General features: G+C 40.0%; 1 protein-coding gene across 2 annotated transcripts in view; it reads right to left on the bottom strand.

Moving 5' to 3' along the window:
• rundc3b (RUN domain containing 3b) overlaps positions 1-11,039 on the bottom strand; it is a 49,455-nt gene extending 38,416 nt beyond the window's left edge. The window contains exon 1 of one of the 2 annotated variants that reach the window (XM_036558391.1): positions 10,721-11,039. In XM_036558391.1, the coding sequence (XP_036414284.1) occupies positions 10,721-10,803 (83 nt within the window). In that variant the 5' untranslated portion in view covers positions 10,804-11,039. The remainder of the gene's footprint in view (positions 1-10,720) is intronic. The other variant, XM_036558393.1, reaches the window with a different exon arrangement.
• Between the last annotated feature and the right edge of the window lie 5,190 nt (positions 11,040-16,229).

Below are 16,229 nucleotides of genomic sequence, written 5' to 3'. Positions count from 1 at the left end.
GGAAATCCACACAGACACAGGGAGAACATGCAAACTCCACACAGAAAGGACCCTGGTCGCTCGGCCGGGAATTGAACTCTTGCCGTGAGGCGACAGCACTACCCACTGTGCCACCCTGAAGTTAAAGAAAATAAAATTGTTTATTGAAATTTTTGAACAGGAAATAATTCTCACATTTGTGGGTTTTCTGGTCGCTTGTGCAGCCATCTTGCCAGTTTTTCTTTTATTCTCATAACACTCTGTTTGGAGTGTACATCTGAAAAAGCTCCGTTTGGAGGACAATGTAGCCCTAACACTACACCCTACCCCTCTATCTCAACCTGGGACACCCTACCTAGATGTGAATGTGCAAAACAGAGAGGTAAGGGCTAAGTCCTAGGGGCAAGGGGTGAAATGGGATTGGGCCTAAGAAGACCACCCCTGATTTTCCAAAGTCAAACAGATTATAACATTAATAAGAAACGTAATTAAAAGAATGGATAAAATTAAAGGAAAATAATCTCAACAAGTTCAAATTACACACACAAACACACATAACCTCATGCTCAAAAGCTTAAATAAGGCAAAAGCTTGAAAGAAATCAGCAGGGTAAAACTCTAAGAGTCAAGAAAAAGAGAGAGCGAGGTGTCTTCTCCCTCTAGCACAGACTTGGCCAAACAAGCTATACCGTTATGCAAATTATATGTGAAATTAGACTACATAGGCAACTGCTGATTCATCATTACAAATCAAAAAATATAAAACAAACTTGTATGGGCTCTGAAACAAAACTGAACCCGGTGTCATTGGTGAGATTCAGTTCTCCGTGTGCATCTTAGGCTTTGTTCACACAGCAGGTAAAAGTGGCCCGAATTCGACCTTTTTTCGTCATGTGTTCTCTGTGTCTCAGTGTGAACAGATAAACACACTGAATCTCACATTCAGTTCTGATTTGAAATGCTTTTATATGTGGTACTGAAATCCGATACGTATCCGATCTGCGGCAATGTGAACAGTCTGAACAGCCAGATCAGAATTTATGCGTCAATCCAACTCCATATTCGCCATAATTTCGTACTGCTGAGACTGATAAACATTTAGGCTGATGTTTCTGTACAAAAAATTAGAAGAGACTCATCCAAACCGCTCTGTGTTCGAAGAGATTTTGAAAGAAATGGCCAAATGCTAACCAAAGAAGTGACCACGCCCTTTTTACGGCGAGATCGTCAGTGAAGCTTCATGATGGCTCCTGTGATGCTGGTAAAGACGAAGCTGAACCTCCGGGAGCGACTGGCGCTCGTTGGCAGTCGTGATTGTTTACCTCTGGATGAGCCGTGAAGCAACGTGAAGCACTGATCTTTTGTAAATGTAGGTCAGTTTAGGAGCATTCAGACTAATGTGGCTTATACGTGTAAACGGCCAAAAATAATGTTTTTAAAAAATCAGATTTGGTGAGAAAATCATATCTGGGTCCACTTTTCCCTGCTGTGTGAATGTAGCCTTCATGACATCAGCAAGACCCAAGGCCAACCCAAGGCCACGAAGGTTTCACCTAGGGCGCTCCTGAGCGAGTCTATTTGGGCAAAATCATAATTTAGAAATGCTTTTTAATATAAAAGAATACATTCATTTCCTGAACACAAAACAGCATAAAACAAATAACACCTCTGTTATGTTTTAAGAGCTTTTGAACTGGAGTTACAGAAGTTTATAATGGTGCCTCATGTACGTTCAAGATGTCAGAGAGCGTGAACAGCCAATGAGCTGCTCCGCTCACCAGCCAATCAGCACTCAGCAGCAGCAAAACCCATTTGTTGTAGAAAAAAGGAAACATAAGTTTTCTTTTTTTGTGAAATAAATCCTTCTACTTTCTAAAGTTAAAGGAAAATTCTAGGCAAATGATTTTTTTTAGCCGTTTAGTTTAATTCACCCCATTCATTGAGGACTCTCTTGTGTTCACCCTCTGGTGTTTTGCAGTCATGTTTTTAATATAAGCGCTGTAACACAGGCCGTCGCCATGTCTGGTAGGATAGACTGGAGATAGGCATAAACAAGACCTTATCTCACGTCATGGCGTCCTCCTCAAGGAACACGTCACAGGCCTCACAGAGCCAAGAAAGCCAAAGAACTATATTTCTAGCTGTAAGAAATTTAATTTTAAGAAAAAATTATTCAAATTTGATTACAGGAAATAATCTATCTTTCTTCACAGGGCCACTCAGTTCAAAGCAGCCAGGGTTCTCTCTTAACAAATACGATTTGAAGCACATGCTTAAAAATGCAGGGGCGTTGTGAAAGACATTCAACTGGAGTGGATGAGTCAAACCAAAGCACTTCAACAAAGCACAATTAATATTCAAAATGCTGATGTGTGTAGCGTACAAAAAAGGAAAAACACACTCCCATCCACCAACGCAACAATGAAGTCATAGCCTCATTATCTTTCAGGTATCACACATAAAAGAGATTACAATTCAGGGATTTTTCCTGTTTTTATGAAATCATTAAGAAAAGGAGATTCTGAAGTGCCTCATCCACTTAAAGGGACAGGTCAGTCAAAAAAAGCTAATGTTGCTGACGATAAAGGAAAATGAAAGGCCACCAGTTCTGTTATGCAAATGTCATGCTAATGTGGCTCCCAACTTCCAGGCCTTACAGCATGAGTTACAGAATGTCTGGTCAAGCAATTTCTTTAAAAAGCGTTCCTTATAAAGACAAACCAAACACCACTGTGACTCAGGATTGAGTCTCGTGTCCGCCATGTTGGAGAGGTCAAGGTCCGCTTGAGAACAAATTCACTTGTATTGAGAGACGATGAGTCTCAGGATTAAATCGGCCACAACTTCCTTATTACTCAACCGATTTTCATCTAATTTCTTTTGTTATAATCCTAAAACACAGATTAATCTAGTCTGCACGGACTGCTCTCGGTAGCTTTTATTTCTTTAATAACTGATTGTAGTAATTAGCTGTCTGGACCAGCAGGAAAGTATTCAGTCTGCACCTGATGTTAAAAACAGAGTTTAGCATGAGAAACACAATCAGACACATCAGCAAATCCATCAATGTGTGAATCACTTCTAATCTTATTACACATAAAAATAAAATAACCCCCCAAAACACAGTAAAAAGGACGAAGCTAAAGTTTGGTTCCAATTCGCCAGTTTCTTGTTCGAGTTTTCTCGTTCCACCTTAAATGGTGCAGAAGTCACTTTCTGGTGCCTGAAGCTGCACCATTTAAGGTGGAACAGGAAAAATCACACAAGAAGTTGGCAAATAAGAAGCTGACTTCAGGTTTGTGTAAGAAGATGCTGACATTAATCTATTATGAATATCTACACGGATGTAGGAATGCTATAACTCACCCAGCTACAAAGCTTTAACCATCACTGTAAATAAATAACTACTACATAAAGTTAAGATGCTCTGAATAGACTATTAAATTAAATAAGCTTAATATAAAACCAGAGGAAAAACAATCACATCAACAGGTTCTCTGTGCTTCACCAACCACACGACCATATCTACATAAACATCACACAAACATGAGTGTGGATCACTGCGTTCCCTCCGTTATATAATCCTGTCCCACTTTCTGAGAGCAATATTCTTGAAATAGTCTAATTTTGGACAGTATCTTTCTTAAACTGCTGCTCTGTAATGGTACTGAATGCAGTCCAGCAGCGATACCGACCGCCCCAAAATGGCAGTGCTGTTGACGTGCCTGACTGGACCCAACGTGGCATCTAGATATGTATATCTATAGTTTCAGCTACCCTGTGTTACACATGGTGTCAAAGGAAACTGGCAAATATAGGCAGCCGTGCAGTGCAGGTGGGCCTCCAAAGCTGGAGTTGGGAAACACTGGCTTTCAGATTAGCCAAAGAGCAATCTGCAGCTTAGCAGTTTAGCAACATTTCAAGCGCATTACTGTTTTGCTGGCGTCTAAATGGAAAATAAGCAGCTCACAGTGTACACTGTGGCTTTCTGGTTTCAGCAAAGCATGTGAGACTAATTCAAATCCTCATTAAAACTGGGGTCTTTGATTTAGGTAGAAGTTAGCTGCAGCTAGCTGCTCTGAAACTCAACAGCCAAACAAATCCCTTCAGCGTTCTCTCAACAGCTTTGTCCCCAAAACGCATGCGCAGTGCTGGAGTCCAAAGCCTGTTTAGGTATCATTTTGTTAGCTAATAAGTAATTATAGACCATATTTAAAATAAATCCCTGTCTGCCACAAAATGTGCTACAGTTAGTGCTACAGCATAGCTGTCACAGTTTGTCGGCAACCGCCGCACTATACTGTGCTACATCAGCAGTTCAGCATTAGCAAATATATTAGCTATATACTCTGACTGGTCAGTTCATTCAGAACACCCCTTGTTTCTACACATTGCCCATTTTATCAGCTCCAATGACCATATAGGTGCACTTTGTGGCTCTACAATTACAGACTGTAGTCCATCTGTTTCTCTGCATCCTTTGTTAGACCTCTTTTACCCTGTTCTTCAAAAATCAGGACCACCACAGAGCAGGTATTATTTGGGTGGCAGGTCATTTTCAGCTCTGCAGTGACACTGATGTGGTGGTGGTGTGCAAAGAAACAGATGGACTACAGTCTGTAATTGCAGAACTACAAAGTGCTCCTATATGGCAAGTGGAGCTGATAAAATGGACAGTGACGGCAGAAACAATGAGGTGTACTTGATGAAGTGGCTGGTCGGTGTTTATTCTAACATGTCTAACAGATACAGAGAAAAATCACCTTTACACTTCATAGCCTTCAGTGCCTTTTTGGCTCTCTCTGGTATTGGACAGCAGCACCAACCTTTAGTCTTGCTCTAAATCGATCATATTCTTTTCTTTTTACTTTTCTGTCCTGATTTGTTTTTGACCATTTAAGTCATAAGTGATGGAAATGGCATTCTGGCATTGTTTTCTGCGTCATCATTTCTTTAAAGAACACAACAAGTGAACAGCTGAATTTGTAGCTCACTTGCAACAAGGCTACCTTGCTGAACAAATACAGCACAGACTAGCATGCGTTTGTGCTGGTCTGGTTCTAGTCACCCCAGCATGGTCATACTGGTTGACCAGCATACCAGCATCAAAACACAACATACCACTGTTGTCGGAAGAAAACCTCGTATCTCCATTTTCGTCATTTTCCAGTTTTTGACATAATTTGAAAATACCCGTTACCCTTTACAATGTATGTAAATTTCATGACGAATGGACTAAAAGAAATGACCCCAAATGACTTGGAAAAAAGTCTGGTTCCACTGACTTACATTAAAAGTAAAGTATGTTTTTGCCTTCTCCTGTAAAGTTACCATTTTGGAGATATGAGGTTTTCCTCCGACAACAGCGATATGCTGGATGTGGTAGTGATCATCATATCAACTTCCATTGCTGCTGACCAGCATACAATATATGCCAGTTTTGCTGGTGACCAGTCTATGTCTATGCTGGTCTATGGCTGTCCACCATGTGTGGACAAGCTAAATGGTACAACTGGGATTTTAAAAATCTAGTGACATTTGGGTAGGGAATATAGCTCCATAGGACATATCAAGTTTGGAACATTTTGTTTTCCACAGGCCATGACGGACGGGAATTTCCAAAAACGTCATTCAGTTAATAACCTGGGGAGACTGTGGCATCTACTCACATGCATGCTTGGTTAACCCTTTTGTTGCCAAATGAAGGCTAAGGCAGAGAGCTAATAGCAGGTTTTACAGTGATCTGGCTGTGTGTTTGTGCTGTATTTCTGGGTTGTGGGATGTTAGAGCTGGTTTCTCTCACTCTGCCCAGTGATGGCAGGTTTCTCTGAGTGTTCTGATGTGAATCATTTTGCTGTTTTTAACCCTTTGTTTATAATATGAAGGCTAAAAGCAGAGATGTAGTATAATAGTAGCGAGTGGGGTTTGGGTGATTTTGGAGCTGGACTGCTGGCTGATGGATGGTCACAGGTGGATGAAATCACTCTGGATGGTGAGGCAGAGTCTGATGAGTGATCTGATGTGTGAATCATGTTGCTGTTTTTAACCCTTTCTTGGAATATGAAGGCCAAAAAGCAGAGCAATAATATTAGGATTTTGGATGATTTTCAGGAGCCGAATTACTCACTGATGCTCACTCACAGCTCGATGACATCACGCTAGCTAGTTAGGGGCGGGTCTGCTAAATGTCCTGAGGTGTATACTGTCAGTAGCTTAAACTGTTCTGACGTTATGAAGACTAGATGTTACCTAGGGTTAAGTCATTTCATTTTTTCCCACAAAAAACTGCTCAGGCCCAGAGCAACAAATATGGAATAGTGACCAGCATACCAGCCTTCAAGTGCTTTGCTCAAGTGTACCCTGTAGCGTTCGCAGTACAATAGTAGGAAGAGGAAAACCTCCTGGCCTTAAAGCCCTTAAACTTCGGCATGACTTTAGAGGTCTATTATAGCAATTTTCCACCAGGTGGTACGGCACAGCGCAGTAAGGTTACAAATCCAAACCTAGAACTAACGGTACCCTGGTCTAGTACCTGTGCCCATTTCCCACCACATAACAGAGCCGTGAGTAAATCTGTTTGGTCACATGATTTCTCATGCAAATGTTGCATTAAATGTAAACATAAACAACAGTAACAACAAAGGACATTTGGTTGTGAAGAGTCACAGTGCTTTTGCCAAGCTAGTGTTTTTTTGTTTGTTCGTTTTTTTAGACAATGGTCATCTGACCCCAGTGACGCCATGTGATGGTAGATAAGCCTCCTGAGTGGTTGGATGTTGGCGGCCCACATCAGTCTCCTGTACAGAGCTGGGGCAGCCACAAACTACTTGTCCCAAATCAAACAGCTCAACAAGCTGATTACAGAGCACACCATGGCTTTCTGACTATCACAGTATGTGAGACTAACTCAAATCCTCATTATGTAGCCTACAGGTAGGGGGCCGTTACAATGGTTAAATCAGGCTTTTTGAGTCATCATTGATTAGTCTTCATTCAGGGTTTGATCAGTGCATTGTAAACAGAGTTGCAGGGCAGTTCTTTTCTTTTAAACCCCCACACTTTTAGTCCAAACTCCAAGTGGAGAATAAACAATCGGGCACAGGGCTGTTTTAGCTCTGACCTTATTTAAACACACCTCCAGCTTCATTTTAGTTTCAGCTGGAACTATACACACCTCCATGGCTATTTTATTCCCAACACTAACTTAACATACCTTCAGGGCCAATTTACAGGGTAATTCCACAGATGTTTCAAGAGATCTGCATATTTCAATGCTTGAAATGTAAAAAATTGAGAGAGTCATTAAAAGTGATTTGATATGAAATGCTCTGTTCTAGACAAACTCACCGAGTAAGAACTGTTCATAGCATTGGTGGTAGACTCAGGTCAATATCTACAACGCATATACAGCCATTTTATTCACAATACAAAATGACCAGTGAGCCTCCACATCTTCTGAGTTTTATATGTAAAAGTTTTTATATGTTACAATCGTAAAATCTCAATAAAAAATGCTTGGGACTGTTTTGCCTTACAACACATTGTAGGCCTCTGTACCACAAACGGATTTGAAATAAATATGTTTTTATCTGAAAACAATGTTTCAGGCATCAGGCAGCGCAACATTCATAACCACTTAATGTAATTACTTTCTGTGAGGGAGATTTTAAAGGGAATTAAATCTTCAGACATCTTTTTTTTGCATCTTACAAATAGAATTATTATATTTCCAACCCAAATATAGCACTCCTCCAGCCCTAACCTGACACCTCTAAGGTCACTTTTATTTTTTTCCTCCAACATTTGCCCGTTTCTCCGCAATCTCTCTGCATGGATCAGGGCCCATATTCACAACATTTTTCAGAGTAGGAGTACTGATATAGTTTTACAACATTTCCAGAAAAGTTGGGATGTAAAATGTAAATAAAAACAAAAATGAATGATGTGCAAATCATTTAAAACCTATATTTAATTGAAAAGAGTACAAAGACAATAAAAAGTGTTGAAACTGAGAAATTTTATTGTTTATTGAAAAATATTTGCCCATTTTGAATTTGATAACACATTCCAAAAAGTTGGGGCGGTGCAACAAAAGGTGCTAAAAACAAAACACCTGGTGGTTGATTAGCAACAGGCCATTATGTATAAAAAGAGCATTATAGAGAGGCTGAGTCTTACAGAACTAAAGATGATGAACAGTTCACCACGTTTCTCAACATAAAACAGCAAAGAACTTTTGCTTTTCATCATCTACGGTACATAATATCATTAAAAGATTCAGAGAATCTGGAGAAATCTCTGAATGCAAGGGACAAGGCTGAAAACCAGTATTTTCTGGCCGTGAACTTTGGGCCCTCAGATGGCACTGCATTAAAAACAGACATGATTGTGGAAATCACTGTATGGGCTCAGGAACACTTCTGAAAACCACTGTCTGTAAACACAGTTTGTCGCTGCAACCACAAATGCAGGTTAAAACTCTAAAAAGTAAAGAAGAAATCATATAAACAGGACCCAGAAACGCTGCCACCTTCTCTGGGCCCGAGCTCATTTAAAGTAGACTGAGGGGAAGTGGAAAAGTGTCCTGTGGTCTGACGAATCAACATTTGAAATTCTTTTTGGAAATCATGGACACTGTGTCCTTCAGGCTAAAGACCACTCAGCCCGTTATCAGTGCACAGTTCAAATGCCAGTGTTCATGATGGTATAGGGGTGCATTAGTGCACATGGCATGGGTGACTGGCATGTCTGTGAAGGCACCATTAATGCTGAATGATATATACATGTTTTGGCAACAATCACTGCCATCCAGACAACGTCTTTTTCAGGGAAGGCCTTGATTATTTCAGCAAGACAATGTCAAACCACACTGTGCACATATTCACATATTACAACAGCATGGCTCCGTATTAAAAGAGTCCGGGTGCTAAACTGACCTGCCTGCAGTCCAGACCTGTCACCCACTGAAAACATCTGGCGCATTATGAAATGAAAAATATGACAAATGAGCCCCCAAACTGTTGAGCAGCTGAAATCCTATATTACGTAAGAATGGAAAACATTTCACTTTTGAAATTACAGCAGTGTCTCCTCAGTTCCCAAATGCTTAGAGTGTTGTTAAAAGAAGAGGTGATGAAACAGGTAAACATGCCCCCGTCCCAACTTTTTTGGAACGTGTTGTTGGCATCAAATTAAAAATGACCATATATTTTTCAAAAAACAATCAAATTTCTCACTTTCAACATTTGATATGTTGTCTTTTAAAAGGAAAATACTACAAAATGTGGTTTACATGATTTGCATATCACTGCATTCTATTTTTATTTACATTTTGCAAAGTGTCCCAACTTTTTTGGAAATGGGGTTGTAGATTCTTCCCCCATTTACTATGACTTTACAGCTTTACTGACAGGAACAGATACTAGATCAGGGAAGATTCACTAAGACAGGCCCAGTGCTGGTATTCACAAAGCCGATCAGATTTCTCCTGTATTTATCAATGTTACACCCAGAGGAAAGAAAATATTCCAAATGAGATCTTCTCTTAATCGCATGGACTTCTCCTAGACATGGCTAAGTACTGTTAAAAATTATAGTCACACTGAAAGGGGAATTCCCCCAATTCTTCAAATTTTCTTACTAATTTGGTCCTCGGGATGTAAACAGTCATTCAGTTTGACATGAAGTGGTTCACTGTAGAGAAACTTACAGACTGATATCCCTCTGCCATGAATGGATTAAAATAAATGGATTCAAATACACTTTAAGCCAAAGCTTTATCACAAAACTACATCTTTATCATCAAACAACATCACAGACATCAGGCAGCGTTTATCTAACCATTTCATGTAATAACCATCTGTGAGAGAGCTTTTAGAGGTGGACATCTGGTTCCTATCACCATCACTGTGAACAATTCTGATTCAGCAAGCTTTTCACAACAAACCACTCTGAACGGCTTTGTTTATATCTTGACCAGTTAATCAGGGAGAACTTTTGAAACATCGGTGGAGTTCCCCTTTAAGCCATTTTCTCCTGTTTCTGGAATATGGCTCCTGAGAAATAATCCTCTCAGACTTTCTCACTTTGTTCAGAACCTTGTCCCACATATTAGCTCTTAGCTTATGGGATTGGCTCTTTTGTGTCTGACTCCCCGCACCCCAGTCTTAATAATAATAATCTGAATAATGTTTCCATAAGAAAAGTGTAAGATCTCATAGTTTAATATAGCCCAGCGTTATTCTCTTCCACAGAACTCTGAAACAGTCTGTCAGTGTAGTTAAAGGTGAACTCATTCACGACCAGAACGTCTTACAATGAAATGCTTGCGTTAATCTCCTTTTTTCTCCTAATTCAAAAAAGAGCGGTCCTTCAAAAACAATATTGAGGTCTCCTATTCCTGAGTGAGTCAGTCAGTCAGTCGGTCAGTCAGTCAGTCTCTCTCTCTCTCTCTCTCAGAAGCAATTTCACCTGGCCAATTTGCATGAAGCCGCATGACGTCATCCTACTACACAGCGCTCTTCGTTTATAGCCCGTTTTGCGGACTGCCACACAAAAAAGACCCACAAAAGAGAACTATAAAGCCAGAAACAATGATCTGCCTGCTATGTAAAACACACCCACCCACTTACTAAGAAACATCCAAACGAGCATTACTTGCAGTCCGCGAAGCTGCAGTGAGGCAACTCAGACCGGCTTAATCGAACTCCGAGTGCCGAAGGGACCGTTCTCCGGATCTTTACCTGCAAACGGTGATTAAATTCCTCCTCTCCACGGCTCGGTTCCTCGCCGCGGCTTTCTTACGTGCCCCGTTTATGGATGCCATGCCTCGGTCCCCTGCCCTCCTCGCCTTTTCCCTTCGCCGTCTTTGTCCGCTCCTTACTCTCCCGTTTCTCCAGCCGCTGCAGCCGCAGGTTTACCTCATCGTCGCTCCTCTCCACTCACTGAGTGATGGATAGACAGAGCAGCAGCGCTGAGGCAGCCAGTCACAAGACCGGAGAACGGCACAACAGAAGAGGAGGGGGCAGGTTTAATGTAGCTTTGAGAAGTCACATGCCGAGGTTGGTACTACAACGCGCTCGCATGGGAGAAGGGAGTTTCCCAATTGAGTGAATCTCTGGCTGAGTCTCAAACGCCTCCGTGCTCCCTACCTAGTGCACTACGTGGGTCATGAAATGAGAGCGTCTGCGTCCTAAATAGTGCACTCTGTGACCAATAGGAAGCCATTTGGGATTCAGCCTCTGTCTCATTAATAATAAGTGTCCATTTACACCAGTACACACCCATCAGCCATAACATTAAAACCTCCTCCTTTTTTCTACACTCATTGTCCAAATTAGCTGCTCAGCTTTGTAGTTATACAATGTAAGAGTGTAATCTGTTGCTCTGCATACTGTTCTTCAATGGTCTGGACCACCCACCACAGAGCAGGTATTATTTGGGTGGTGGATCATTCTCAGCACTGGAGTTTGAACACTGTGTCCATTCACTGTCCACCCTATTAGATACATCCACTATGTTGGCCCACCTTGTAGATGTAAAGTCAGAGATGCTCATATGTTGCTGCATAGTTTGTGTTGGTCATACCCTAGTTCTTTATCAGTGGAGGACGCTGCTGGCTGGATATTTTTGGTTGGTGGACTATTCTCAGTCCAGCAGTGACACTGAGGTGTTTAAAAACTCCAGCAGCACTGCTGTGTCTGATCCACTCGTACCAGCACAACACACACTTACACACCACCACAACGTCAGTGTTACTGCAGTGCTGAGAATGATCCACCACCCAAATAGTACCTGCTCTGTGAGGGTCCATGGAGATCCTGACCACTGAAGAACAGGGTAAAAGGGGGCTAACAAAGTATGCAGAGTGGATGGACTACAGTCTGTAACTGTAGAACTACAAAGTGCACCTATATAGTAAGTGGAGCTTGTAGAATGAACCATAAGTGCTGAAAAAAGGAGGTGGTTTTAATGTTATGGCTGATCTGTGTTCGGTGTGTACTGAAAGTATCCAGACGGCTCCTCTTTTCTTTTGTAATCTCAACAGAAAAGTATTGTCAGTATAATAGGAAGCTCTGGAGCAGCTGCACATGAGCCTAAGGTCACCAAGCCCAGTGCAAAGCATCAGCTATAAGGATATAAAGTCCCACAGAACTGAGCTTTGGAGTGACGGATCTCCATCTACTACATTTGAGATGAGTTGGAGTTGTGTTTGTGATCCAGAAATAAACCTGACCTCACCAGTGCTCTGATTGCCGAATGCAATTCTCACATCAATATTCCAACACCCCGAAGAGTAAAGTCTGTTAATACAGCAAAGGGGGGACAAACTATTACCCTTGATTTCAGGAAAAAAGGCTGGACGAGCAGGTGTCCACAAACTTTTGACCATACAGTGTAGTTCATCTCGGATAAGCCAGATGACACTGGAGTAGATGATGCTCAACAATGACTGAATGACTTTGGCCCACACTTGACAATAGATGAGGGTTTCAAATTGAAGCCTGTACAGTTGAGTGTGCTTAGGCTGTGTTCACTGTGACCTGGCTACTCAGCATGGATGACCAATGGACCCACTTTCAGTCCCCTTGGATTACATGTCCTTGTGCTTTAGATGTTATATGGAAAAGGCTAACATGCCGCACAGATCTTACCCTAAACTGGCATGTTTTCATATCTAGGAAGCCCAATCAACACAATGGCAGGCTTACATCTTTTGTGCCTGAATAGGTTTAAAGCACAGAGAACAGCTAATAATACCAAAGAAAGTTATGCTATGCTTAGGTTGTCTATGCATCATATGCCAATCAGAGTGGTTTGATGCAAAATGCGCCATATTAGAGCAAATTAAAGAGTTAGTATTGTTCACAGTCATGGTGAAATGAACCAGACATTCGGAACATAATGCTTCCAAAAGCTACATCACAAAAATGTATTCCGAGAAATCATTGTGGATAGGCTGCCTGATACCCAAGACACTGCTTGTATGATAGTTTTGAGATAATGTCTTTGCCTTAAACATATATTTTTTTAATATATTAATGGCAGAGAGGTACATGTGCTGTAAGGCACAATTGTACTCAAAGAAAACTTATTTTTCATATTTTTATCATTATTTTGCCATTTTCAACATCACATATAAAACTCAAAGACATGTTCACTCTTTAATTTGGATAGAATTTGGATTTGACCCCTGGTTCCTATCACTATCGTTGTAAAGAAATGTGAGCTTCTCTTTGATACACTCAATCAAACCACTCTGAATGAGTTTGTTTACATCTTCTGGATAGAATCATGCATACATTTGGAAAGATTGGTGGAATTTCCTGTTTATACCCCTTTAATTCCCTTAAAAATCAGTTTCAACCTTTCTGCTAAACGCCGTGGGCCAGTTTCACGGACAGGGATTAAACCTAGTCATGGACAAAATTGCTATGTCACTATGAATTATATAATGAAGTCTAGGCTCAGACCTTGACTGGATCTGGGAAACAGGCCCAAAAGAACATAAAAAAGAAAGAAGGCCCAGCCCTAGGAAACCTCATTATAGCAAAGTGTTTCAGCAACTGTTTTTTGGCAGTTTTCCCGTTTGAACGCAGCTCTTTTGGTTTTGTGTCCAGAAGTCGATAGCATTCTATTGGCTACTTCCAGAAATCTCAAATCTTTCTAGGTCACCTGTAGAACACTGGACTAACCAGAGTCTAGGGGGTGCAAGCTTTAGCAGGAGCTAATAAATGAAGATGGCTTTGTTCTAACTGTGTTTAGTAGAATGCTACTCAGTTTCTCAAAAATGCAAAGGCCTAGCAAGATACTGCTTGTCTGCTTTGACAATTAAAGACCATACATCAAATATAGGTCTACAGGTGAAGATATACATACAGGTATGCATGTTTAAAGACCTGTCTACCATTTTACATGCTTTAAAGATGAAGGAAGGGCTTCAAATTCATAGATGGAGCTCTAAGTGTATGGCCTAACTGCTCTTGCATAGACTCAACAATACTAAAACTGAGAGGCATTCAAGGATTATCTTTTGAACAGTGACCTCTGGTGGCTGTCTAGAGTAAAGCAAGTAGCACAAGTAGCCTAGTAGAAGTTCACAAGTGAGATTAAACAGAGAGGCCTTTGAGTAGTGTAAAAGGCTATCAGAAAACGTCCGGAAAAAAAAACGCTCTGGTGGATCGATTGTGTCGTACATGTGGTGGATGTAAGATATTGTAATATGGAGGTTCAAAATGAGTTTAAAGCTGAATCATAACTTTCAGAATCAGGTTAGAAGTTCATGCTAGGGTCAGCAGCTGTGAAACTCATTATAAATCAAGTCAAAAGGCTGAGAATGGTCTGATGGTAGACGGATGTGACTAACACAGGCAAGGTTTTTTCATCAGAGCAGGAGGAGGATCGATGGCATACGCAAATAACTCCAGACTTTTGGGTGACAAACTTCCAAACTCAGACACCGAACATGTTTTGGCTGATTGTCTATATTTAGGGTAAGGGAAAAAAGAGTAAGTGTGAATTTCTTTGTGAACCATTCCTTTAAAAAGAAAAATCCACAGATTTTTTCAAAATTTCTACACAGTTGAGATCATTAAGATTAAAGGACACATATTGTGGGCCCTTTTTCATTGTTGTTTTAATAAAAGCGTTTGATGTTGTATGTAAGCATTGTTAAAGTTTGAAAACATGTTCTCCTTATAGTCCATATATGAAAACTAAGCTGCAGAAACAGCCAGACAGCTGCGAACCAAAGCAGATGATGAGATCCATGTAAATGAATTCTTCATGAACAGAATACACACACACACACACACACACACACACATATATATATATATATATACGTGTGTGTGTGTATATATATATATATATATATATAATATGTGTTTGTGTATATGTACATAAATATATATATATATATATATATATATATACACATACACATATATTTATTCTAAATATATTCTGTTTTGTAATGGAATAATGCTACTGAATACATTTAGGACAGTGTATTCAATATTCAAGCATCACTACTTTATTATTATTTATTACTTTACTCTATTTCTTTAATAGTCTGATCAACCCTGTTCATGGTGGGGAGGAACCATGAAAGAAAATCTTTTTTGGATTTTTTTTTTATTACTTTACCATTTCAAGCTGCTTTCGCAAAACAATAGCATGATAATTATACTGATATGTGAGGAAACAACATGTAAATCTTTGTATATATGTATATATATATATACACACACACACATATACACATACCTCTGGGGTCTTGCAAAGAGTTTTAGTCACATTTTGGATTAACTGGGAGGTCATGTTTCGTTGATTTTCTGAGTACACATCTACGGGGAACACATCCCTGCACATTTAAATGCACAATTATTATTTATTTGCTGAGTTTAACAAATCACTGCTGTCGGGAGAAAACCTCGTATCTCCATTTTTGACATTTTTCAGTTTTTGGCATAATTTGAAAATACCCGTAGTCCTTTAAATTCTGGTTCCATTGACATTAAAACTAAAGCAGGTTTTTTCTTTCTCCTGTAAAGTTACCATTTTGGAGATACAAGGTAGGACAGCAGCGATATCGAGGAAAAAAATGATACATAACATGAGGTCTGTGTAAATGTAATGGCACATTTTATATTTTATTGTTTCCAATATATTACAGTCAGCAAATAAAAAAAGAAATTGTGCAGTAAAACTATCAGGAAAATGCCATATTTAAGTGTGCTCCCTGTGTTGACTTACTTTCACTTAGAAAACAAACAAAACATCTCATTCCACAAGTGGTGTACAAATGTTTGCACATAACTGTGTCCTTAGACTTCCCAAAATGACCACAATGTAAAAAATTAAATAAATAAAAAAATATAGCCCACAGTATTCACCAGAGTACGAATAACATCATGTTGTAATCCACCTACTGACGCTCCACTGAACCCAACACACGATTACATCAGCGAGTAAAGATGTCAGTCACATCTTTGTGTGTATGAACAGTTAATGATTACACAGCATAAGGATATGATGTTAATCACAATGCCCATAAGGTCATTTTGTTTGCAGTTGATTCTGTAAAGATCTGAGACCCTAAGGAACAATAAAAAATAGCGGTCAGAAAGTGTTCACCTTTTTTGGGGAAGAAATTAAGACAGGTTTACATACTGTCCCCTCATTTGTTGTTTAAATTCTTCTTTGTTGTCATACATAAATGTATTCAATACTTAGATATTATGTTTACGA

This window comes from Colossoma macropomum, unplaced genomic scaffold (assembly GCF_904425465.1).
Source record: "Colossoma macropomum unplaced genomic scaffold, Colossoma_macropomum, whole genome shotgun sequence".
NCBI lineage: Eukaryota > Metazoa > Chordata > Actinopteri > Characiformes > Serrasalmidae > Colossoma > Colossoma macropomum.
This window is presented reverse-complemented; position numbering and strand designations above follow the sequence as displayed.